Source organism: Monopterus albus, unplaced genomic scaffold (genome assembly GCF_001952655.1).
Source record: "Monopterus albus unplaced genomic scaffold, M_albus_1.0 scaffold10.1, whole genome shotgun sequence".
NCBI lineage: Eukaryota > Metazoa > Chordata > Actinopteri > Synbranchiformes > Synbranchidae > Monopterus > Monopterus albus.
In genome coordinates, this window is record NW_018127890.1 from 1,283,758 (window position 1) to 1,309,498 (window position 25,741).

The 25,741-nt window shown below is 40.1% G+C and overlaps 1 protein-coding gene across 9 annotated transcripts in view; it reads right to left on the minus strand.

Annotated features, from left to right (window-relative positions):
* Window positions 1-261: 261 nt before the first annotated feature.
* esrrga (estrogen-related receptor gamma a) overlaps window positions 262-25,741 on the minus strand; it is a 159,703-nt gene continuing 134,223 nt past the window's right edge. For 8 of the 9 annotated variants that reach the window (XM_020589923.1, XM_020589921.1, XM_020589919.1 and 5 more), the window contains 5 exons: window positions 16,815-16,921; window positions 16,560-16,722; window positions 4,555-12,181; window positions 4,283-4,407; window positions 3,836-4,197 (listed from right to left, as the gene is read on the minus strand). In XM_020589923.1, coding sequence (XP_020445579.1) covers window positions 11,937-12,181; window positions 16,560-16,722; window positions 16,815-16,921 — 515 coding nt within the window. In that variant the 3' untranslated portion in view covers window positions 3,836-4,197; window positions 4,283-4,407; window positions 4,555-11,936. Of the gene's footprint in view, window positions 971-3,835; window positions 4,198-4,282; window positions 4,408-4,554; window positions 12,182-16,559; window positions 16,723-16,814; window positions 16,922-25,741 lie in introns of those variants that run through there. The other variant, XM_020589918.1, reaches the window with a different exon arrangement.

Here is a 25,741-nt window from a genome sequence, read left to right on the forward strand (position 1 = left end):
ATGTGATTTGATGGTGAGAGGGTCAATAGAGAACAGGACAGGGAGAGAAAAAACAATTGTTAACAGACATACGATAATGATGCAGGAGAAAATACAGTAGTTACTTTTAAATTCCCCTCATGCCACCTTTTTCAGTCCCTGTCATGCTTCTTTTCTTCAACACGCAAAATATTTTAAAAGGATTAATTTATTAAGTCATATGAGATACTTGGACTATCAACAATTTGTTTCTTCAAAACATTTTCTGTAATATGTATAATGTTTATTACTTATACCTGTTGTATGAACTGTATTTTGTTTATTTTGCTCTCTCTGTGCCCTAGTTTGTCACTGTGCTGCTCCCCTTATCTGCGTGTCAGGGGAGCTAGATGCTGTGAAAGGCCATTACCACCGTGAGCCCATGCCACCAGGCCTGTGAAACCCAGGGGAAGCCTACCACTGATACAAATGGATACAGGGATAACACACACTCTCAAACACGCAGAAACTTGGACACACAAATAGTGCTTAGATATAGTATGACCACATGTGGACCCTAAAGATTGTAAAACTATAAATCACAGATGCCAAAATAAACCACCCACCTACCCACACAAAGGAGGGTTAAATAGTCCCAAAACAGGCCATCAGTGTGAAGCTACCACACATTAGCACTTTACAGGTCACAGCACCTAAAACAGACACTGTCACCCTTAGAGGCTGACCCTGAAGAAAACTACATCGACTTTTTGAAACTCAATAAGCCCTCTGAAATAAAATCAGACTCCAATATTAGTTGTGAATGAAGAAGTCCATATTTAAAAAAAAAAAAAAGAATGAAACTGCAAACTCTTTCTCCAGCACTAGAAAGGCACTGCATTGCCATCTTTTCATTGCTTACCCTGCTAATAGAGAACAGCATTCCTACAACCCAGATCCCAAGTCAGCATTTCTGTACTTGCAGTTCCCTCAGTGGGTTTTGGTTAGATGCCTGAAATAAGGTTTGTGGTTAACACAAGGTCAATATCTCTTCACATTTTATTCTATGACATAAAATGTGCCAATAAAATACCACTTTTGGATTTTTAAAATGTGCCTTAAAAAGAGGTAGTTGCTAAATGAGTCTACAAAGGCTGTCTGGGATATTAACGGCCATCATACCAAACATGTAGACTCATCTACTCATGAGTGAAATAGAAATGTGGAGACACAAAAACAGGTGTCCACTGCAAAAGCCACACTGCTTCCTTCTTCTCAGCAGGTTCAGAGTAGCTGGTAATGATCACTTTTATTGGCCAAGTATGTTACACACACAAAGGTTTTGTCTATGGTACATTAGCCCTGTTGGTCCTAAAAAATATTTGCTATGGATGAATCACTTGTTCTGACTGAAAAGTGCTGAGTAGAGTAGAACAAAGTTGCACTGAGTTTTGTTTTTTGGAAACAAACAAAGAAACAATTTGAATTCTTGGAATACTTAGAAGGTAAAGAAATAAAATATATAGTGGAAGGAGATACTGCGAGAAAAGATAAGATAGCAGAAGCAAAATAAAATGCTCCGAGAGACAGAGATGGAAGGAGAGATGTAGATGAAGCCAGAAGAAGGTAGAGGAGGAGAAGAGAGGGGTTTAAGTTAGCCATTAGCAATGCGGTGTGTGGAGCCCGCTCTTACATGCGTTCCACAAGGTTAACGATAAGAGCCCCTCAGCAGCTGAAATGCTCAAGTAGCTTTTATCGTATCATAATAATGAATCAAAGATAAAATAAAATAAATGAACTTCAAAAGGCAAGCAAGTAAAATAAAACACACAAGCAGGAGGCTGGGTGACTAGGCAGCAACCCTAACAGAAAAGAGAGAAAGAAAGACAAATCTCGCCATCTTTCGGCTAATATCTTCTTATGTCATCTGGTAGAAAAATATTTGCCTGCAGGTCAGGGCTCCCCCTGTTAGAAAAAGGCTTCTTAAAACGCTTCATGGCTCTCTGCTACATTAAATATCTGCCCTCTGCATCCCATTTACTGCTGCTGGCTATTAGCGGGGGAGACAGAGAGAGAGAGTGGGAGAAATAAGAAGGAATGAAGGTGATAGAGAGAGCAGGAATAAAAGTACATGTGAAGATAGATGTGAGAAGCTGGACTGTCTAAAACAGGAAATGCAGGAATTATAACATGGCATTTATATATAAACCAGAAAGAGAACAAGTATATTTATAAATTATTTTGTGCCATCTCCTCTTTATGTTACACACCACGTTTAGTGCCCTTGGCAAGAACAGGGGATCTGGTCATTCAGAATGGACAGTAACCACCCAACAGAGCAAGCTGTGACCATTTCCTCTCCCCCCTCCACCTCTCCATTAGCCTTTCATTTCAGTTATTATAAAAGATCGTATCTTAAAGACCTCGTAGAGCCTTATCATCCTAACAGAGCACTTCGCTCTCAGAGTGCAGGTTTACTTGTGGTTCCTAGAGTCCACAGAAGTAGAATGGGAGGCAGAGCCTTTAGCTATCAAGCTCCTCTCCTATGGAACCAACTCCCAGTCTCAGTTCGGGAGGCGGACACCCTCTCTACCTTTAAGATTAGACTTAAGACGTTCCTTTTTGATAAAGCTTATAGTTAGGGCTGGATCAGGTGACCCTGAGCCTTCCCTTAGTTATGCTGCTATAGGCCTAGGCTGCTGGGGGGCCCCATGATGCTCTGAGTTTCTTTCCCCTCCCCTCCCCTCCTGATCAGTGTTTGATTGTTGTGTCTTGTTGCTTTTCTTCTTTTGTCTCTCCTCTATCCACTCACCCCAACCGGTCGAGGCAGAAGGCCGCCCACCAAGAGCCGGGGTCTGTCGGAGGTTTCTTCCGTTAAAGGGAGTTTTTCCTCCCCACTGTCGCCAAGTGCTTGCTCAAGGGGGATTTGTTGGGTTTTCCCTATGTAATAATATTGATAACAGTAAGGTCTAGACCTTACTTTGTAAAGTGTCCTGAGATGACTTTTGTTGTGATTTGGCACTATACAAATAAAATTTGATTTGATTTGATTTGAAAAGAGCTGGTTGCTGAAACACAGATTACCACATTCGAGAGATAGATGAGTGTTCAGCAAATTAGTGATTTGTATGACCCCAGCATTGACAACTGCAGCTGCAGAGCTTGTTAACTGAGCACAAAAATACATTCTACAGTGAGTCTAAAGCAATGCTAGTGCTGCATAGCCGTGCATTTAGCTAAATGCTAATTTAATGTTTACCATGATCATCGTATCAGTTTAAAAAAGTTGCCATGCCAATGTTTGCTAAAGAGTTGCGGCTGATGGGAATGCCATTTTTTGTAGGTATTTGGTCATAAACCAAAATAGGGCACATCCTGTGTGGAAGATGGATGTCTTTACCACAAACTTCATCACAATCTATCAAAAGGTTAAGATATTTCAGTCAAAAATAACGCATATAAACCTTCTAGTGGGGTTACAGGAAAGACATTAGGGCCAGTTTTGTGGGGACCATAATTTTGCCGATCCAGTCAGTAAATTACAAATTTTAATTTGGGCTGAAGTGGAGAATCGTATGTCCGACAGTACCGCACAGAGTGTCAGGGTGCTAGCATGGCTTAAAAATAAATAAATAAATAAATAAATAAATTAAAATAGGGGTGGGATGATGCGACTTTTTCTCAGTACGGGTTAACGCACAATATGGTGTGTACGATTCGATTCAAATCATGATACAATTAAAATTTCAATGACAGCAATGCATGACCTGCTATGGAATACTTGTATGTCATTCCTTTTTTTTCAAGCACTGGTTTGATTATGCACAGTAAACAACCAGATATATTGACTTACATTCTGTTAGGCTATTTACAAAAAGTATGAAGTTGCTGGTGTATAGAGTCCACATGATATGTATCACTAGACAAAACAATACATATTGCGATGGTTTTGTATTGTGATATTGAATTTCGATATATATTGTCCCATCCCAACAAAAAACAATTAAAAAAAAAAAAAAGTTAAGTCTTAACTACTGAAACTTCAAACTGAGGTGTAGGACCCAAATGCAAAGTTCTCACAAGGCTATCAGATGAAGCTGAACTGTTTATTTAACACAGATTGGGGCATGGCGCAGCACAGTGTCTGCTCCACATCAGCTGTTCGAGTATGGCTGCTGACCTATATCACTGGTCTGCTCCTTTGTCTCCCCTCCTTCCCGTCTACCTCTCCGCAACCCACTTAAAAAAAAATTAATAACAACAATAATAATGGCATATGCCTGGAAAAACGCAGATTTATTTAAGACAGACTTGTGTAGCTTACCATGTATAGGCAGGCAAACTGGAGAGGGAGTAGCAGTGACAAAAACCAAAGTCCAAATTGAGGTCAGAAATCGGTCCAAAATCAAGTAACAAATCCAGGATGTACGAGGCAAAGATCCATAAAACCTATGCAGTTCAAAACATAAAACACAAGGAATATTAGGAAATAAAATACACAGTGAAACTAAAAAGATGGAGGACAAGGCTAGAAGCAAGTACAACAGCAAACCTGGCAACTAAACTAAGAAAACTAATCAGTATAAGTGGTGACACCTGTGGAGAGTGTGTGAGTGTATGGCTGAAGTGCAGGGCTTGATGCTGATGCTGAAGAGAAACAGGAGCTGAGACAGGGCCCAGTTGTGAAGGTGGAAGTGTGTCAAAATAAAAGCTTTGAACAGGAAGTGCAGGGGATTGTGACAAAATCTGCTCAAGTATCTTTTATTTCTTGGGCCACAATGAGTTATGTTTTGTTTATTTTTTGTTTTACTTTTTTATGGAAAACTCAAGCTTTAATCCAGTGTAATTTGATAGGAGAAAAAATTTGCTTTTATAGTCTTCATGTCATGACTTATGAGGTCAGTCGTTGTTATTACTGGCCGTTCTCTAGTGTATTGGAAACAGTTACATGGATAGAGAATCAGAGACAAGACAGATTTCAAAACTGGAAGCCTGGTTTTAATTGATATTGCTCTACTGTAATAATCCTGAAAGGCATAGTCTGGAGTAACACATGTAATGTTCAACCCATAGTAGCTTAAGTTACAGAATCATAGGTCTCTCTTTTTGCATTGAACAATATATACAATGTGAAATAAATACATTTACACAAATGGACATTATTGTTGGAGCACACTTGTATGATACACATCACAAAAATATACAGGTAATTGTTTTTTTTTTTCATTTACTGATGTGAAGCACATCTAAACTCTACAGACATGTTTTAATAACACTACATGGTCTTGTTTCATCCACAGCTCTTCTCCACCACCTCTTTTTATCCTTGAATATAGTTTTCAGTCAAATGTAACAACTTTCTCTCTCCCTTAAATATGTTCTTCATTTTTGCAAATTTCTGCAGCTCAAGTGGCAGTTACATTTGGGGATTAAATTCACCTAAAGGCCTAAACACTGTAGAGCTGCAGATAGACACATTTTGGCCTTAGCAGTTTTCAGGGGCAGCCGTGGAAGATGGGCAATCCCTCTGTCACTGTGGCTAAATATTTGCTGTTAATGGATCTAAGATCCAGATGGGGGTGATAATATGGTGCCCAAAGCAAAAACAGGTCAGACTCTTTCTATCAGTGGCTCAGCAAAAAGCCAGACAGCCTGTCTTCCACTGCTCCTCGTGCAAGTACCAGTTTGGTTTGTTGTGGGTAATTTAACAATGACTGCAGAATCATTCCAATAGATACATTAGCATTTGGATCTATAGCCCAACACAAACAAGTACAACTCTTGTCTCATTATGGTGTGATCATCAAAATATTGCTTTTTAACCGATGAAAGAAAAAAACCCTAATGTACATCTAAATAATATCAGTAAGTGATACCAACTCCTGCTTCTATTCATCATCATGAATGGCAGCAGTTTTGCAGAACCCAACTAACAAAACTTGACTGACACTGATAAATACTGGATATTTGGGGAAAAAAATCAAATAACAGTATATTTAATATCAGAAATTTAGCTGCTTTCATTTTAGAACACAGTTATTAAGTAAATCCAGCTCAGCCTTAATAACCTCGGGGAGACATTTCACATCTTCCTTTGTGTTGAACTGTTCACAACTGTACAGGATTTGTTTGAAAGGACAAATAAAGTAAAAACAAATAAATGCATAAAATCAGCAACAGAAGGAAACAATAGTAAGAAAGAAGCACCTTTAGTTGTGTGTAGATTATTGTACAGTTTGTGGTAAAAAAAAAAAAAAAGACCATCTTTCTAACAGTGAGAAAGTGTTTTAAGGTACAATCAAAGTAGGAAGTGTCATGTGGGACACCTACAAATATCTTGTACATGTGAAGTGTTTTCTGCATATTTCATCTAAAAGCATTATATTATATTTTCATGTTAACAATCTTTGATGAACCTTAAAATTTAAGCTACAGAGAATGTGAAGCTGTCCTCATGCTGTGTTGAATTTTGGGTAAATGCGCCGTTTTGGGGATCACACTCATTTTCCATCATAGAGATATACACTAGATACATCTATAAGTTTCTGAAAAAATAGTAGTGGATGCTTCAACAATATATAGACGTCCACTTTAGTGTTCAGTTTGAGCACAGACAGGACAGAAATTGACTAACTGCAGTATCTGCATTATCTGCTGACAGCTGCTAGCTAGTGTTAGCTCCTGAACCGAGAGCTGAGCTCAAGGTGCAGAGTCATTTATCAGTCTGTCACTCTCATAGATGGGATCTTTAGGTCGGCTATGTGTTAGCTACAGTCAGCTAAGGTTATCCATTCTGAATTACCACAGTCAGCAAAGTGAGATCTAAACGAATGATGTAACTTTTTAGCCAAACAAAACAAGAATGTATGCAGGTAAATACAGCTCGTACCTCCAACAACATGGCATGACGTACCTTCACATTCTCTATTTGTAGAGCAGAATATGAATCTGTAAATTTGTATCAAGAAGTGCAGTGAGTACAATAACATGTATAATTGTGTTGAAATTTTGATCTTAAATCTGGATTATGGGGTTTAATTCTAATAGAATGCAGAAACATGTCCCCACAGTGTAATCAATCTATGGTAAATGGAAACAGCAAGTACAAACTAAACATGCTGAGTTTTTAAGAACATTTCCCATCAACCCCCAACAAAGCTAGTCTTGTCCTCCAGCTGTAAAATCTCTTTCCCCTGTTTGTTGTAAAGCAAGATATTTTCCTGGAAATAAGTGGAAAAACAGGAAACAATGTAAATATTTTAAGGAAAAATCTTCATATTTTCTCTTTTTGCCTGCTGAAACAGTAAAGGTAATGGCTGAGCCAAGCTGTATGGAAGGCAGTTATGTACAGCGAGTTTCTCAACAAAGAGTCATCTACAGTTCAGAATTACTCAAATGTCCTTTTCATTTTACCTTTATTTAGACCTAGAGATATACGTTATATTGTTTGCTCTACAGGAAATTTACACAAATGATCCCTTTTTAAATACTTGTAAGGTGTTTCTTCATTTAGATACAAAATATTTAATTATTATATGTATAGTTTGGTAAAGATGAACACTGTAATTTGATCCTGGTGGTCTAGTTAAGTTTCTAGAAGAAGAGCCTAATATACTGTTCGGTTCATTGTAAGAGAATTGGGTTCCCAGACCCTCAGTGGACTGATCCGACAGACGGACAACATGGCCTCTACTCTACTCTGTGTCATCTAAAGAAGAAGCACACGGCACAAGAACAGGAATCACCACAAGAAAAAGTACACAGCAACGCCTTGGAGGACTCAACAGAGGAGGAAAGCTTCGAACAGAACGAGGACTTCAAAACAAAAACAGATAAAACTAACAAAACTGTTTTTTGCTGACAGAAAAACAGCGAACATGAAACACACACCAAGGCTGAACTATTTTTTTTTCTTTTTTCTAGATTGTTTCCAATAAAATGTCTTATGTTAGAATTATAATCTGTATAATTTACAATATACAATGTTTAAGAAGGCTGAGAAAATACCCCTTACTAATAATACTGTAATGTTTGATACAGAGCATGTGATGTGTTAGAGATCAACTACACTTAAACTGCAGCACTCCTCAGCTGTGACAAGTTGCCATTCTATATTAGATTACATTGCCATCTAAATTACACTTTTTGGCATTTTATTAGGCATTATAAATTAAATAAATAATGACATAAATATGCCTTAAAGCTGTGATCAGTCAACCATATACATTCTTGCTACGAATGTCTTTTACCTGACTGTCAAATGCGGGACAGCCTCCGGTCAAATCAGCTTACCATTTCCTGTTTCTAGACACACCATTAGAATTTTTAACAAGAATTTGATGTTGAAAGTTAAACAGTATCCTGAAATTACTGTCAAATAATTCCATCAACAGTTTAAGTGTGTCAAAGTTTAGCTGAGTTAAAGTCACATTTTATACTTTGTTGTACGACCTCAACTGGTCATTTTAATGTAGCTGACTTAAATTACGGTACAACGCCAACTAGACAGTTTATGATTGAGTAAAAATGCATGTATCAAATCTATGCAATTTAGTCTCTTGGCCTGTTTTAATTATACAGTTCACTAGTGTATGTATGATACACAGAATTATTGGTGCTCATCATTATTTTATCATTTAAAAAACATGTTAGATAACAGGAAGTGACATGAAACTGTCATTGTCGTGTTACATGGATGATGTTTCACTGTTGCTGGCACCATTTCCCTCAGCGCAAATCCAGATTTAGTTCGGCTCTGATTGTCCCTACACTCAGTGATGTGGCTAAATTAAATTTAAATAAATAAATGAATAAATAAATAAATAAATAAATGCCTTGTTTCAATAAGATTAACCCTGACAGCAAAAGGTGCCTGGCCACAAAAAAGGTACAAACATCAGACATTAATTGCAGATAAATGCAAACTTGATGCTGGCTGATTTAGTTTTTAACCACTTGTATTACTTCCTTAACCCTTACAATAACAATTATGTGAAAGCAGCATTAACATTTCCTCGTGACATTCCTGGTCTGTATTTGTCCCTACCTAACTGTGACTATCCAAGAAACCACTGACTGTTATCTAATAGCTTATGGCAAGTTACACAGAGCACAAGAAGCTACAAACTCTCCTCAAATCCTCCTACTCTCTCCCCACAAATTTAACACTGGCCTTAATGTTAATATTGCAGACTTAGTCCATATGCACAAACCCCTCCTTTAAAAACCACTATTAATCAGAGTTTTCTAAGATAAACACTGATTTGTTAATACATTATTACTTGTTATATTTATATATATGATAATTGCTGAAAGTGGTAAAGCTGATAGAAAAAGGAAAGACTGATTTTGTTTTAAGAAGACAATATTAATAACAAAAACAAAGTCATGGTATATGTCATATACATGATGACTGTTATTTACATCCCTAATATTGATATTATCGCTAAGATTATTGTCAAGATAGAAATTAAAAAAGGTGTTTCAAAGCAACAGTAGCTGATCTTCAGTCAGTTTACTCAGCACACCTTTCCTTCAGGTTTTCATTGCGGTGAGTGACTGACGCTCCTTCATCACTTCCTGAATGAATCACGAAGGTATCTCTGTACTGATGCAGGAGATAAGCTGGAAGTTGTGAATGCAACAAAGCAAGGAGAGGAAGTACTAAAGTGACACTTTTTGGAGTTTGTGTGATGAGCATGGACTGGACTATTCTTAATGGCACAATGACAGACTGAAATCGCTACCAACTGGTATGTGAGGAGCTGCAAACCTGGGCCACTGAGCAGGTTTCAAACAGATGTCCAAACACCAGAGAGAATGTGAACTGAGCCTACACCTGTGAGTTAGCCAAGCTTGACAGTGCAGATGAAGTCTTGTTTTCCTGTTTGTTAGTAAAGCTTGTAAACTCTGCCAATTAATCACTCCTCAAGCGGTTGGAATATCTGAAACCATTTTCAGCCAAGCACACAAACACTGATACTGTGGTCATACTGACAGGTTTGGGAGGCCAAGGTCACTGATTCTAGGCAAAAACAACAATTAGTAAAGCTGTAGTTGAAGGAAGGGAGTCATGGGAAACCAGGAGCTGAATTTAGGGAGAACCAGAGAGTGTTTACAGTTGTGGTTTACAATCCTGGGGTCTCATTTATAAATGTGGCGTATGCACTAAATGGTCTGAAAGTGGCATACACCACTTCCCACTCACAGGTTTTGATCTATAAAAACCAAAGTTGAGGGAAGAACGTGCACACCTGTAAGTAAGCTCTGACCCATGTGTATGCACATTCTGGAGACACGGGGAACTGGTGACTCAGAGAGAAGCGAATATAAGTATTGATGCCTCACACATTTAATTTATCTCCATATCTTATGTTAGATCCATGTTATCATGAAGATAAAATCCAGCAGTGCTGTTTGCGCTTGTAGTGCAATTGTCTTGTAAAATCCAACTTAAATCAAAATTTGTTCTATTTAATCAGTGCTGTCTCACCACCACACTGTCTACTCCTTGAATAAATGAGATTTTTTATTTTACACATTTAATATGAACATGCGTATCAAAGTAAAACATCCTCAAATACCCAAGCAACACAAATTAAATACATGTTAATAAAGGAGTAGAAAGGTGTAGGGTACCTTTAGATCGGACCTCTTTAAGTTCTGACACTGTCCACTCTCTCCCACCGACACAGCAGCACCAACATGCTGCCACTCGCACTGCTTCTTTTTATGAGTTGCTTGCTGGGGCCACCAAATAATGCCATTTTCTGGGCCGCCACCTTCCCTAAAGTGTCTCTATTTCAATGTCTGGGTAGTTACATTTCTTTGCTCTTTTCTCACACGTCGCCATGATTCACTGTAATGACAGGACAAATGCATGCCAGGCTCAGAGCACCATTCATGAGGTGCTTTGCATTGACTATTCGTGGTTAGAAGTGGGCATGTACAGGGCAGGATTTGAGGCTGATTCACATGCCCACAATTCTAGGTGATCTGCGGTTTATAAAGGGAACATTGCTTACAGGTGTGCATACGCCACAGTTTTGTAAATCTGAACATTTCTTGGTGTGTGCCATTTTTGGCTTTTGGGTGCACGTACATGTTTAGTAAGGATCCTACGCACAGTTTTATAAATGAGACCCCTGGTCCTTAACATTCTGAGCCCTGCTGGTTTTCTCACAACCACAACAACTTTAAATAACTGGTGTAACTGAAAACCAGCAGCACTCTGGAGGGCCTGGACTGAAAGCCACAGGTAGCTCAAACCAGAAACAGTTTTGGGTTATGACAGTTTGCTGATATCCTCTGAATGGATGAGCTCCATTCTTTGGCAGGGCAAATCTCTTCTTCTTCTCCTTCTGTCCTTCCATCCAAATTTCAATGTACATGTAATCTGGCAACAAACGTCATTAATTCTTCTCTAGTGCTAATTTTTCCACTCGTCTTCTGCTTGAACACTTAAAAAACTCTGTTGGGAGAAACGGGGAGGGAACAGGAGACACGAGTGCAGTCTTAGAGTCTCGCAGAACTAAAAGGAAAAGATTTCCTTTAAATGCGTCCTAATTGAAGCATTTGTCATTAACACCTTAATCATAATTAAATGCATAAGTGACTGTTTCGCTGTCATCAGAGTTCGGAGTCACTGTGGTAACTGTTATGTGATTATTAATCATTTTAAAAGGAAATATCATCTTTCCTTGGTAATAGAGGGGTCATGTCAGTCTGTCAGCATCCTCCCCAGAATAAAAGGTCAAGTGGGTTTCGTTTTGTCAGGTAAGAGGTTTAGGTTACGTTTATTCATAGGGCAACACGTCAGCAGACATGCTTCAGAAACATATTCTGTGAGTGTGTGCATGTGTGTAAGAGTGTGTGCGTGTAAAGGGCAAGAGGTCATTCAAAGTTGTGGTACAGAGTTTTAGTTGAAGCTCAGGTGGTCTAGACCGGTGTCTCGCAGTCTTGCATCTACTCCTCCACCCTCAGACCTTGGCTTCCAGCAGCTCCAGGAAGAGTTTGTGCATTGGGACTTTGCCGTCCTGCTTGATGCTGTAGAAATGCTGCACAGCCTTGGTGGAGGTCTGACGGAGCAGGGGCAGGGTCATGAGCAGCTTGCCTGCCCGGCGAGGGTCCTCCTGGTGCTGGGAAGCCTCATAGTCCTGCAGAGCCTCATGGAGCACATCCTGGAGCTTCTGCACCGCATCCACATCTTCAATGTGCATGGAGTCTGGAGGGGGGGGCATGGCAAAAACATGTAAACAAAACAATAACTGAGCAAGCATTTGTAGTACTGCCTCCACCCATTCTAGTCCACAGTGTCTTTGTTTTTATGGCTAAATCTGAAGAGGAAGGTTAACTGTTACAGTATATTTTTCATATTAATTGTACACACAAATGTAAATAAAAGAACACTAGGGGTTATTTTTTATTGTCATTATTAAAACATAATGCAATTGGCCATGTATGAATAAATTAGATAGGTTGCTTGTTTGTTGCTGTGGAGACTCACTATAAATAATAAAAAAAAAACCTGTCAAAAGCTAATCCAAAATCCAAACATGAACAAAGCAGGGATGCCACAGAGAGCCATGACTCAAGGTTGGAAACTTTATTCTACTTATTTAAGTTGTATCGTACTGTATTGAAATGTATATTTAATATAAATATTGCTAATAGTTATAGTTACTAATAATCAAAAAAGTGCAAAATAGTTACCTTTAAACTGATAAAAAGAGGAGAAAGCTGATGTTATATGGTCTTCAAAGTAGTTTTGAATGTAGTACTCTGCTGTTAAACACACTTTCAAAATGCCTACATACTTATAACGCTGTTTTGTAGTGTAGCTTTAAAACCAGCACATTGTGGTTGAAACTACATCCTGGAATGTGCCTCAGAATTCAGTCACTGTCTTTACAGCGCGGGTCTGTGGGTGTGATGAATGGACAGACGACGAGGCGAGTGGGTGGAGAACACACTTGTAGAATGATGGAGAGAGGCAGAGACACCTGAGAGTCTGTACATGCATGTGTGTACGTGTGCTCGTGTGTGTGTACATGCATATGCATTTGGCAGTAATGGCTGAGAATGTCCCTCAGTAATAAAACTCCACATTGGCCCTTAGAGAGGCAAAGTCTTAATGTGAGCTGGCCTTTAGCTCCCAACCTTCAATCAATGATTCTGATCAATGACTACATGCATGTTAAATAATAATCACAAAGCCCCTCTACACATGCACACACTCACACACAAACTATATAGGACCTAGGTGAGCATATTTGCATTTCTACTAAGGGATTTTATACACATACACACATGCACACAAAGACAACATAATCTGACTTAAGCACTCTACATAAGCTTTAATAAAAGTGTTGTGGATTTAATAGTGTCAAAATCATTGTGTGCACATGGGAGACTAGGAGCCAGTGTTGTCCACCCATGGTCGCAGCTGTTGTCATGACCTTTTATGGACAAGTTACTTTACGTTGCACAATTTCACTTTCTTTCTTTCACCCATTTCTTTGAGGGGAGCTGTGTATTTGATAGCAACATGTCAAATGATGGACGTATAAATACTATGTGTAAGCATGTGTCTGTGTGTGCTGCATTGTAACTAATGGGTTCAATTAAAGCATTCATTTTTATTTTCTGAAGTGTCATTGCATGCTAGAGCAGCTTTGGTGTTTGTTGTGGGATGCTGACTTGGGCTCCATCCTCCACTTTGTGCACAAACACATCCTTACACCACGCACAAGTCCATACTAACTAATCTTGACAAATAAAGTATGAATTTACACAGACATCGATTTAATGGTAAATGGAACATAAAACAGACTGTGTAGACAAAATAAATTCAACATAAAGTGTGTGAACACAGGCACATACACAAATGTGTACATTTACACACACAAACACAATCAAGTACACAGGGATGGATCTATAGAGTGTAATGCATGCATCAGTATGCAAGAGCGGAACAGCCAGTGGGTTGGATTCTATAGGGGTCAATAGAAAACACTAGGCTTCCACTGGTCCTCAGATGTTCTGCTTTTTCCTGCTTTAAATAAGAGCGGTCGTTCCACATAAATAGAGTTTACACCACTGTTTTGCAGATCTGTTTTCTATTAGTATAACTCATCTTTGGAAACAACAACAATTTTAGACCAAATATTTCCCTGCACCTTACAGCCCTGCTTTTTAAATGAGCATGATACAGACATTCTACAGTTTATCCTGTAAACTGACAAGCAGGTTATGGACATTTAAAAAAATCTACAAAATAATGAGTATTAATGTCATAAAAAAACAATCCTCCTTCTTCTAATGGCCATAAGATAAGTTGAATGAGTTTCAAATGATTTTTGATTCATATTATGTGTTTCGTATTTAATCTAGTACAAACTGCTGCTGCCTGTGCCATGACCTGCAGTGCACAAGTAAAACAGCAGATATTAATGAGCATGAGCACGAAAGGCTGTTAAAACACACATGCACTCACATACACACACCAATGCACACACACACAGACACACACACACACACACACACACAAGTGCATACTGTTTCCCATGGCTAGTTTAGCTGTCTTTACATGTGGGGCACGTTTGCTAACATTTCTTAAGGCTTGGCTTCATTAATGCAGACGATTAGCATCCTGTGAATTAATTAGTGTCAGTGCCCTTCAAAATGCTAATGCTAGCATTCTGTTGTCTTGAGGAGCAGATAAAGAGCCTGGCAACAGATGCAAAGTTCTTATTTGAGCATCAGCTGTTTTGATTTCAATCACCTAAAAATGTCTATTTCAAACACTCAGATCCTGTAGAAGGGAAATTAAGTTCAGGATCTAATTCAGGATTTTGTTCATCAGGTGTTCTTAACTGGCAAATCGTAATCGGCTTCTGACAGAGTTAGCAACATGCCCGCCTTCACAATAAAACAAACATTCTGATTAGACATTTAAATTGTCAGGGAGTCAGCTTTGCAGCACTTCAGCCTGACATAAATAATATTTACAGTATTCTGGTAGTAAGTATACTGACATGTTACCTGACACGAAGAAAACACAAGATAATCATAAGATGAAAACACAGTATCAATACCACACTTTATGCAGAGTGACCATTTTTAGATCTAACTGTCCACCTTAACCTGTCCAAAGCACTGGAACATAAAAACCAGAACTGGAGCCAGATGTACAGCTCTGATCATTAGGTGGTTTATTGACTATTCCATCTACAGAAAATTAATTGGCAGCTATTTTCATAAATTATTTGAGCCAATTTTTAAGCAAAACTCCAGTCCCAGCTTTTGCTTGTTGTTTGTTTTTTATTGGACCGGTCAAACAATTTAAAAGTCACATTAGGTCATATTAGAACTCTTCGGCAGATTTTTTGTATTTAGTGACTTTTTATAAAGCAAATAATTAGGTGATTAATCAAGAAAAAAACAGGTAAATTATTTGATAAAGAAACAACTAACAGGTGCAGGTCTAGTTGGATCAACACTGTTGTCACTAACAACATGAGCTTCACATGTGTTTTACTTTTCCATTTGCTTGTGGCTTTCTGTAGCTTGGAGAATGTTTCGGTTCCACTGAGGTATTTTCAGCATCTATTAAAGGTTAAAAAGGTCATGAAATGTGATATATATGAAATGCATCATTATATATTCCTAGATGGACAGTACCTTGAAATGATTGAAAGGGAGCAGTTATTTTATCTGTAGCACTAATGTCTAGACCATCTTTCCCTCAGTCTCTACAACACCGTTTAATTCACCACCATCACTGTTATCATCAGCATCATCGCTGCTGTCCAGCCGGCTTCGTCAGCCGTTAGTCAGCAGCATTAAGTGACACGCATGCGCGCACACACACACACACACACACACGTTCAGAACTGTGGTGAGTGACTGTATCGGTGAGATGAAACTGGCATATTCAAGAGGATGTGTGGGAGTGTATCGGTGTGTGTGAATATTGGGGTGTGAGCATGGACGCTGATGGTGCCAGAACCTGAACAAAACCCCCTCCCGCCCTATTCAAAGTTCTCCCATTGCATTCTCTCATTTAAACACATTGTATTGACAGCTCCCCCCTTGTAATTAAAGAGTACTGAAGAGCTGGCTGGCTTCCAAGACAAAGTTCAAAAGACGGGTCATGAGGAGAAGAAGGCATGTGTGTGTGTGTGTGTGTATGTGTGTGTCAGTCAGCTGTCGATGCAGCCGGACACATCAGAGAGGAAGCTTTATCGACAGACTTTGGGTTGTAATGATTTCACCTTATTTAACAGGCATCTAAAGAGACCACTATGCTAATTATAAAAGGGATCGCCACTGTGTTTGGGGTGGGCTTCAGACTGTGTGTGTTTGTGTGTATGCATGCATGTAATGATGAGCCTGTGTGGCTGCACCAGTGACAGTGGGAGGTTTAACAACTGCAGGTGTTAAACATCTTGTGTGTGTGTTTTTGGAGTACTGAAATCAGCCATTTGATGGTTCAGTTTAAGTGAGTACCACTGGACTGGAGGGTCCTAGGTTTAACTCCGCCTCCAGTCACATGCTCACACAAACACAGACAAGCAAAAGGACAAGAACAGCTGTCAAACCTGAGTTAGCCAAAGCAATGGCCTTGAGAGTGACAAATTCCTCCTTCTCTAGTTTCATGGATTTGTATTTCTTGACCAGCTGAAGGATGGCATTATTCAGGTCGAGAAGTCCGGCTAGCTTGGACTGGTCCTCATCCATTATGTAGTCCTCAGCATACACCAACTAAAGAAAAACACAGATAGGTTGCAAATAAACATGTATGTATAGATTTCATGAAAGTAAGAAACCAACATAAAGCACATAAAGACACTAACCTTGTCCTCAAAGGACAGTGAGCGATACACAACACGCAGGATCAAGATTTCCATCCATGCACTCTGCAGTAGACTCATCTGGTCTGCCAAGGACAGCGTTGAGAAACCTGGGGAAGATTGAGCCGAGTCAGTCTGGTACTCACTACTGTTTTACAGTAGAGAAAAAAGTTAACATTCTGTATGGGAAAAAGTGAATTCTTGTCAACAAAAGGTTTTTTTTTTACTATTCTGCAGTGATAAATATGCTTTTAGTCATGCTGTTAAAGTGCACGTATGGCATTTAAAGGTAAAACTAACAAGGAAGAAAAGGAATGAAAAGAATGAAGCTTGTTTCGAGGCTAATGAGGGGGGTCACGATCAACCCTCCACCCTTCTCTCCTTGCCCAGCCTCCATCCATCCAGTTCACCAGAGTCCTCCTCTTCCTCCTCCTCCTCCTCTTCCCCTGTGCCCAGAGCTGTTCTCTGGGGAAAGGCAGGCCTTATCTCCCCCTGACACAACCTCCATGGATCAATGCTGGCTATCGCTGCTGCACCGCTCTCAAACACACACACACACACACACTAATTGCTGCTATGGTCTCAAAATTCCTGCTTTCTGTGGTGTCAATCCATGTCTTTCTATTTGCCTACGTCTGTATCTGCCTGTTCCTACAATCACAATCCATTCCTTTTTATCTGCCAGTGTCTGTCTGCAACTGACCGTCTGTGTGTCTGATTCTAGCTTCACCTTCTTCCATCCATCTTGATACATCTGTCTCTGTGTTCTGTCTGGGTCTCTTGTTGCCTTCAGTCTGTTCTTGCACTTCCTCTGCTGTTTGTAATATTTTCACTTCCCCTTTTTATATCTTTCAGTTGCGTTCTTACGTGCTCGCTTGTTGCCTCTCTCTCTGTCATTCTCTTATGTGTCTGCATGTCTCCTTAATGGAACACCTGCCCACTCACACCTCTCCTCACAGCTGTCCTCTCCTCACACACCTGTCCATTCACACCTGCCTGTGTGCACTTTTTTGTGGGAGCGCAAGTCTTCATAGGAAAGGCAAACACAGTGGCCCGTGTGAACACACCTGTCAGACCTCACTGCAGTCCTACAGTGTGTGTCTGTGTGTATCTGAAAAGAGCATCCTGGCAGGCAGATGAGAAGGCAGATATTTCTTCAGCAACATCTGCTGCGATGTGCCTCCTCTTGAGATAGTAGGTGTGTGATTCTTTGTGTGTATTGGTGTGTTTATGTGTGAGGCTCTTATCTCACAGTGTGTTGATAGGTGATGGCAGGCGTCTCATTATGTCCAAGTTGCAGGCTATTGTTGTTTGTAATGTGCTCTAATTCATTCAGTCTACAACTGTTAACATCTCCAACACACAGACACACACACATGTACAGTAGATAGTGCTGCCTGCACACACACACACACACACATACAGTATCACATGCACATAGACATAAAAGTATTGGAACACAGTGGAATGAATGTGGATGACTGATACACACACACACACACACACACACACACGTGGCACATTGAAGGGAGCAGTATTGTTGCCAACTGGCAGTGTCTTATTCTGCTTAATGAAATCATCAGAAGGGATTAGAGGTCAATTTCTTAAGGGGGTCTTCATGTGCGCATGCACACACACACACACACACACACACACACACATACATCTCATTTACAGACGCAAATGTCTTCAGAGGGTCCTTAGGACTTCACCACTCACTGTGGGCTGGGGAAGCAAGTGGTGGTATTGCTAAAAATTAATTCACACACTTGGTGGATCTTTTCAAACCCCAGGGTTAAGTGCAGAGAAGAAGACACAAGTGAGGGATTAATATCATTTAATGTCACTGGTTGCATGTTTTAACTTGTCTCTGTGTGCGTTTTCAACACTCTGACACCGGAAGCAGTGCTGAGAGTTCACATTGCTGTGGTGGCCGGTGGGGGCACGTGTGCACAACTGTCACAGAGACACAGTATACACAAGGTCAAAAAAGATGAAAACACCGACCAAAATAATCCTTTGACTAGTGAAATGGGGTTTGCACAAACACACACAAAGGAAACACCAATAATTAAAATCCTCTTGATTAATTTATTGGGCTGAAAGTGCAGCTTTTCTTATGGAGGTACATCAGGATGTGGTTTGTGTTTGTACGTGTGTGATGTGCTTTTGTGAACTAGAGTCTGCTTATGTTGTGTCTTTAAAACACATGACTCCACTGTGAGTGTGCTGGTTTGTTGTTTCATCAGCATGTTTGTATTCTATGTGTTTGCATACATTCCCATACATACATTATGTTTTTGCGAGTCTCTGCATGTGTGTCTCTAATTGTGTGTATTTCTGTGTGTTTGTGTGTACGTGTGCGCCTCCCTGACCCCATCCCCTCCCCTCCTCACCAGCCTGTCTGTGCCGTTCAGCCATCCAATGCTTCTTATCTGTCTGATTAATAGGCGGCCGGCTTCAGGACAAATTAATTAACAGATAACGGCATCTCTCCCTTCTTCCCCTCCTCCCCTCCTTCTCATGAAGCGATCGATACAGCAGAAGAAAAGAAACATCAATGGGAATTTAGTGCTGATGATGGAGAGAGAGAGAGAGGTATTGATGAAGAGAGAGAGAGCACGAGAAAGAGTGAGATGGAGGGGAGAAGAAAGTAAAAAGGGGGAAAGGTGTTGCAGCAGTGGGGGGTGGAGGCCTTTCTTTCATACCTGTGATTTGGCTCTAATTACATTTCCTTTCTACCCATTGTTGATAAGGCATCTCATACTACGTGTGGAAGTACATATGTGTACGACCTGTGTGCTGTTTGATCTGGAGACGGTCGGCCAAGCTCCATGTACAGTTGTGTACAAAAAAAATTGTTCAAAGCTTTCCTTAAAAACATTAAGATAAACTATATAGAACATATATATGGACATATCATATGGACAATATGATATGGATACAGCAGCTTGCTGGGAGGCCATGTCTAAGGTCTGAACTGGTCTTTGTTGAGCTTTTACTGCCATTATTAACATCAAGTATGCTGTACTGTACTGTACTGTTTGTTCTAAGCAGTTGTTTTACCAAAGTGCACCTAAGTACAACCAAACCCAAAAACTAACAGAGTAATTAAAATATATCCACTGTGTGAGCAGGTACTTTGATACAGAAGATCTGCAGCATCTTCATCTCTCCTTTCCTCTAATGTGAACCCATAACCCAGTTCCCTTAAAATGACTTTTATACATTTCAGATTTTCTACAGCGGACATCTGCTGTCAATAATATGTGTATCCTGGCTGATCTTGTTATGTGCAGTGTTTTTATGTATCATGGTTCATGAACTGCTTTTGGCAATGAGGCAACGAACGTCTCCCTCTGTCTTACCTCCAGAAGCTGTCAAGGGTGCTGAAATGTTTTTTTTGCCAGATGTATGGCCAATGAAACATTGATCTGACAATAGCCTTGCATCCCAACCCCTCAGTGCAAAAAAAGCAACCCCACACTACCTCATCCTCTGACAAATGACATTGTATTGAGTTAATAGTTTTTTTTACATCACCTCTAGTGTAGGCTTTATAATAGGCCTGTTTAGAGTTGAATACTTTATACAAAACCTGATTCACTTATTATAAATATATAAAATATGTAATATATAAAATGCTTAATGTGTTTTCTTGTGTTTTACACATTCACAAGCGTTTCAGCCTGTTTTGTGGGGGCGGGGCCAACCTGCTGCCTGAGAGGGCGGCACTGATGAACAACGCTATATGGTTCGTTTTCCCTTTCAGTTTGAGGCTGCTTCTTTGTAAAGAGCTAAACTCTGAACTGCTGACTGAGATATCCATCAAATCTCAACTTTAAATCATGAAGTCCTCTGACACAATAAATAAGTTATTAGTGTGTGTTAGCACATAACATTTGTGAGTCCAAAAAGCCTACAGGTGTGAACATGCATTGTGCCAGGAAGGGGGAGTAGGGTGGTAACGTCCTGCTTCCTCTCTCATCGCTCATTTTAAATGCCAGTACGGCCGACCTCCCAGCACAGCTGCTGTCATTAACCTGTATTTTGGTTCAGGTTATCAGACAGTGGAGTGTTCATAAAACAATAAGTCTCTATGCAGCAACAGCTTGATTCTCCTAAACTGAAATGTCTCCCCCTCTCCTACTCTGGCTCTCTTGTGTGTGTCTGTGTGTAGTTCTGCTGTATAAAATGCATATGTCAATTGATTACAATGTTAAACATTTAGTCTAAGGTTACCTTTTAAATGGAACAGGTTACAGAGTACTAGTTCACCTGTTAAACATGTAATAAGTAATGTAACTATTGATATTATTTAATTACTAATTAAAAATTTTGGCAATAAAGCTGTAAAGTCCAAACATAAATTTAAACCAGGCAGTGTACAGCTCACAACAGCACTCAACACTTATTACTGCCAAACATTTATTAAAGGTCCTTCAACATAACTCCTGTTATATAATATATTACTGTTGAAACATGCAGCCTACTGAACAGGAACCAAGCAAAAGCCTTTTCTGATTTTAGAAGGACAATACTGTTGAATTTCCAGCACTGAAAAGTGTACATGCTGACAACATGAGCACCCGCCTGGCGTTGTTGGCTGGTCACAGCCCGGCGTGGCAGACTCAGGTTGCTTAGAGGAGTGTGTGCTGATTTGATTGACAGACGAGAGGCAGTGCGGAGTCAAACAAGACAACCAATCCAAAGAAATGCACGGTGCCAAATGAATGGAACCTTTAAGTTTCAAGGAACAGCTCTCTGATAGTCATCTGATGTTGCACTTAAATTTGTCTCAATGGCTTTGCAGACCCATGTTGTCCAGAAATATGCCAATATATGCCATTCTGCATGGAGAAAAGATGAACAACAACAGAATGAATGTTTTTCTGATCATTTTAGCCAGAAGAATATATTCAGATGGAAGCCTGTTGTAATCACCAGCATTCTGATTAGTAACTATAATGTTTTACATGTTTTTCTCTGGAACTATAACTAATTACATTTACATTTATTTTATAACTTCATGACAGTAAGTAGTTACATGTAACTAGTTAATCCCCAACACTGGAAACATGAGATGTTTGTTTATACCAAACACAGGTGTGTGCACAAGTAGGGGGTGCAACAGGTCAAGTTAATGACCTAAAATACTTATTTGTTCTGTTTGGTTGTGTGTCAGTGTGTTTGGCCATGTCTGCCAAAATAACAAAATGCTCTATTGTATCTATCAAAGGTATGTGTGTGTGTGTGTGTGTAGGTATGTGTATGCATGTGCCATACATTGTCCTGACAGAAAGAGGCTACAGTGCAGCCATGCAGACTTAACCTCTACTGCTTGTTCTCACATTCTCTTTCTTTTTCCTCTACACACATAAAAGTAAACACACACATAAACACACGTCGATTCCCCAGCCACCCTGCAGCCTGTTTGTCTGCCAAATGAGTCCTGACTGCACGTTTACACCCGAGACTGCACAACAGTCTGGCACAGACATACACACACCCACACAGGATAGCCCTCTCTCATGCCCCAGTTGCTACACAGACACACACACCAACATGCGTAGCCAGAAGGCCGATATTTGTTTTCTTGTGGTTACAGGGCAAATGGGAACCAGTGATAAATGATTTTGATGGTTATGAGTACCCGTTCACTTGTATGTGTAAAGTTTATGCTGTTTGTGAAGCTATTTTTATGTGCAAGTGGGTCTGTGTGTGTTTGCATGACCCCTGTGTACATTTGCAATAACTTATACTTCAAATATGGCAAATCTGTGTGAGTTTCTGTGTGTGTCAATGTGACAGGCTGCAATGCTGACATGGTTGCAGTTACATTCTGTCACTAAAAAATTCTGTCAAAAAACAAATCTTTTATCATTTATTTTCATGTTATTTTAGAAAACATTGAACGATTATTTAAGAAGGAAAACTGCACAAACATTTTAGGTGACTTAATGACATGGTGAAGCAGTGGTTAGCGCTTCACAGCAAGAAGCTTCGAGGTTTGCGCCCCGGCCGACCCAGGGCCTTTCTGTGCGGAGGTTGCATGTTCTCCCTGTGCCCGTGTGGGTCCACACCTGGTTACATATTAGCTAATTATACTAACGTTAGCTTTCTACCAACTACAGCCAGGTCTTACTGTCTCATCCTCATTTCTCCAAAATAAGATCATCTGCATTATTCAGAAACTTAATTTAGTCCCTGTCACATACCTCAGTCCTTTTCTTTCTTTTGTTTCATGCATCAATACATGGATAGCTTTGTGCACACTGCAGTGCCCCAGCTACGATGTGCACGACATGCATAAGTGCGCACTGTGGTGTACGAACCCTGACTGCTACATCTCAGCTTGTATTGTGCTTTGGCATTAGAACAAAACAATTATTTTCCCGTTATTATCAATCTAAATTAATCCACTGGAGCTTGTTAAAACTCAAATGTATGATTTTACTGGGGCACAGCACATCAATACTGGGACATGTGCCCCAGTAAAAGGGGTCTAACGATGCCTGCGGTCATGAGAACTCTGATGTAAACTGGTTTATGACTGCCTAGTTGTTCATTGTACTGTAGGTGAGAGGAGAAGAGTGGACTGTTGCGGTGCAGCAGGTACATGCATTGTGTTCTGCAGAGGACAGATTTAAATCTACTGACCCACTGAGACAGAGATTGCATTAGGACACATGAAGTTTCCAACAGTTATATTCACACTGCGTGTGTGAGTATGTTTGTTCTGTTTGCACACACAATGTTACGTAGCTCCAGTGCTCTCTTTATCACCACGTTCTGTATGTGTTTGTGTTAAAATGTATGTTACTGTGCACACTGTTGCATGCTGTGCAGTGCAAGTGGCCCCTTGTGATGCTTTTTGAGTGTGTGTTGTGTGGTGCACATCTCAAACTGTTTTGTACCATATGGCCAGACGCCGGCCCAAATGAATACGGACCCCCTGTGATGGCTTTGGCCAAGCTGAAACAACACACACACACAATACAACAATACAGCGCACACGACAAGCACATTGGCAAATTCTGTCACAAACACACACACACACCAACTGACCCAATTACACAGAGATGTGCAATGAGATGGAAACAAATCTACCCAGAGAACCAGCTAATTTAGAAAGGCTTAAAGACACGCGCACACAGGACACACACCCACATGCACACATGGTATGGAGATGATGCCTTACAAAAATGTAAGTAATGAATTTTTACCTTTCGCTGAAAGAAAAATTTTGTTGTTCTCTTAAAATCTTTTCAGTGTACTGTATCAAAAGTGTGTGTGTGTGTGTGTGTGTGTTTGCAATAAGCAGAATAAAACAGGATTCCTCTCCATTTACACCCATTACTGCACTTCTCCTCTTAATTTTTGGGCATTTTCTGCATGTCAACATTTTGTCTACATGCAGATTTGTGTTTTTGTGCAAGTCTGTATTACTCAGCTCGTCCAGCGGGAAATTCGGCTCGACACAAGTGTGCATTCGCTATGGGCCCAAATACATGGAAGTGTGCGGAAAAGAGTCCAGGTATTTTTTTATGGCTGGAATCTGGAAGCTTGTCATTTCTTTTTTCTGGAGTATGTGCTTCTGAGCAACTTTCATAGGAATGAAGAGTCATCTGGCAATGCTGCATCCAGTTTTCCATTGATACATACATGGATGGGAGGAGTAAAGAGTGGTTAGGAGTGGCTGGTGGTGTCAGGAGGCACAGTTCTAGTTTTAAATTAAAAACACTTTGATGATGTTGATCTTAGTTTACTAAAAAAAAACTGCATGGTTTGATTTCACTTCATGCGCCTCTGAGTTAGTCTAAATGAATAATGGGCAATAATTGACATATTTTAATACAAATACAAAACTAAATCATTACAGGTTACACATTACACACAGAGACACTGGTTCTCACCTTCACATTGAGCCCCTTTCATGTTGCCTAAAATACCTAAAATACTGTCTATCTTTTCTGTTTCTTTCACCTTCCACCCTCCCCCTCCCCTTCCAACACATCCCCTCTTTTCTCTGCGTGGCCTCGGGGAGAGTAGAGCAGTCATAGGGCTGCGGTAGCCTCTAATCAGTGTGAACAGCCAGCTAATTACCAAACCCTCAGCCCTGGCTGACTGTTAATTGCATACATTAGACACCATCAGCAGCACTGCAAGATTAACACTTAAAATCTTCCCATTGCTGTAGTAGAGATGAGTGCTTTGTGAGTGTGTGTATGTGTGTGCGAGCGTGAGAGAGGGACAAGGGGAGAGACAGAGGTGGTGAGGAAGGTTGTGCGCTGCCTCTGTGGTTGCGGGTGCTAATACTTAACACTTAATTAGACCCAAAATGGAGATGTGGGAACACAGGGATGGCTGTTGAGCACTTTAGCTGTTGCTGTGGTGGGGTTGGTTGGGTGGGGGCTGGCGGTCGTCGAGGGCAACCCCAAGTCTCCGTGGAGACGACAGATGGAGTGACATTAATAGCATAGCAGTGGAGCCATTTCAAATAATAAAATATCAATATTTACATTTTAATTACCCACTTCGAGCTCCACCAGGGCCATGTCAAGGAGTGTGTGGGTGAGAGAGAGAAAGCCAGTGTGTGTGTGCATGGGCCATGCACCATTGCCAGCTCCACTGTGGCCATGACTTCTCGACTCTGTATACAGTCAAGTGTACTGTTTTTGAGAACAGTATTGCAGTGACAATGACCCACTATGCTTAAGAACGTCTTAGTGAAATAAACAATGTGTACAAGAAATATCCCTGCTCTTTCAAATTCAAATAATGGACATTTACGGATGCCTAGAATTTCCCAGCCTCCCAGATAAAAGTATATCGAAGGTAGCTGGACTTTTAATGAAACTCACTAAGGTGCTGATTGGACGTTATACCTGAATTCACACCCCAGAGAAAATCACCTCATGTATTTACAG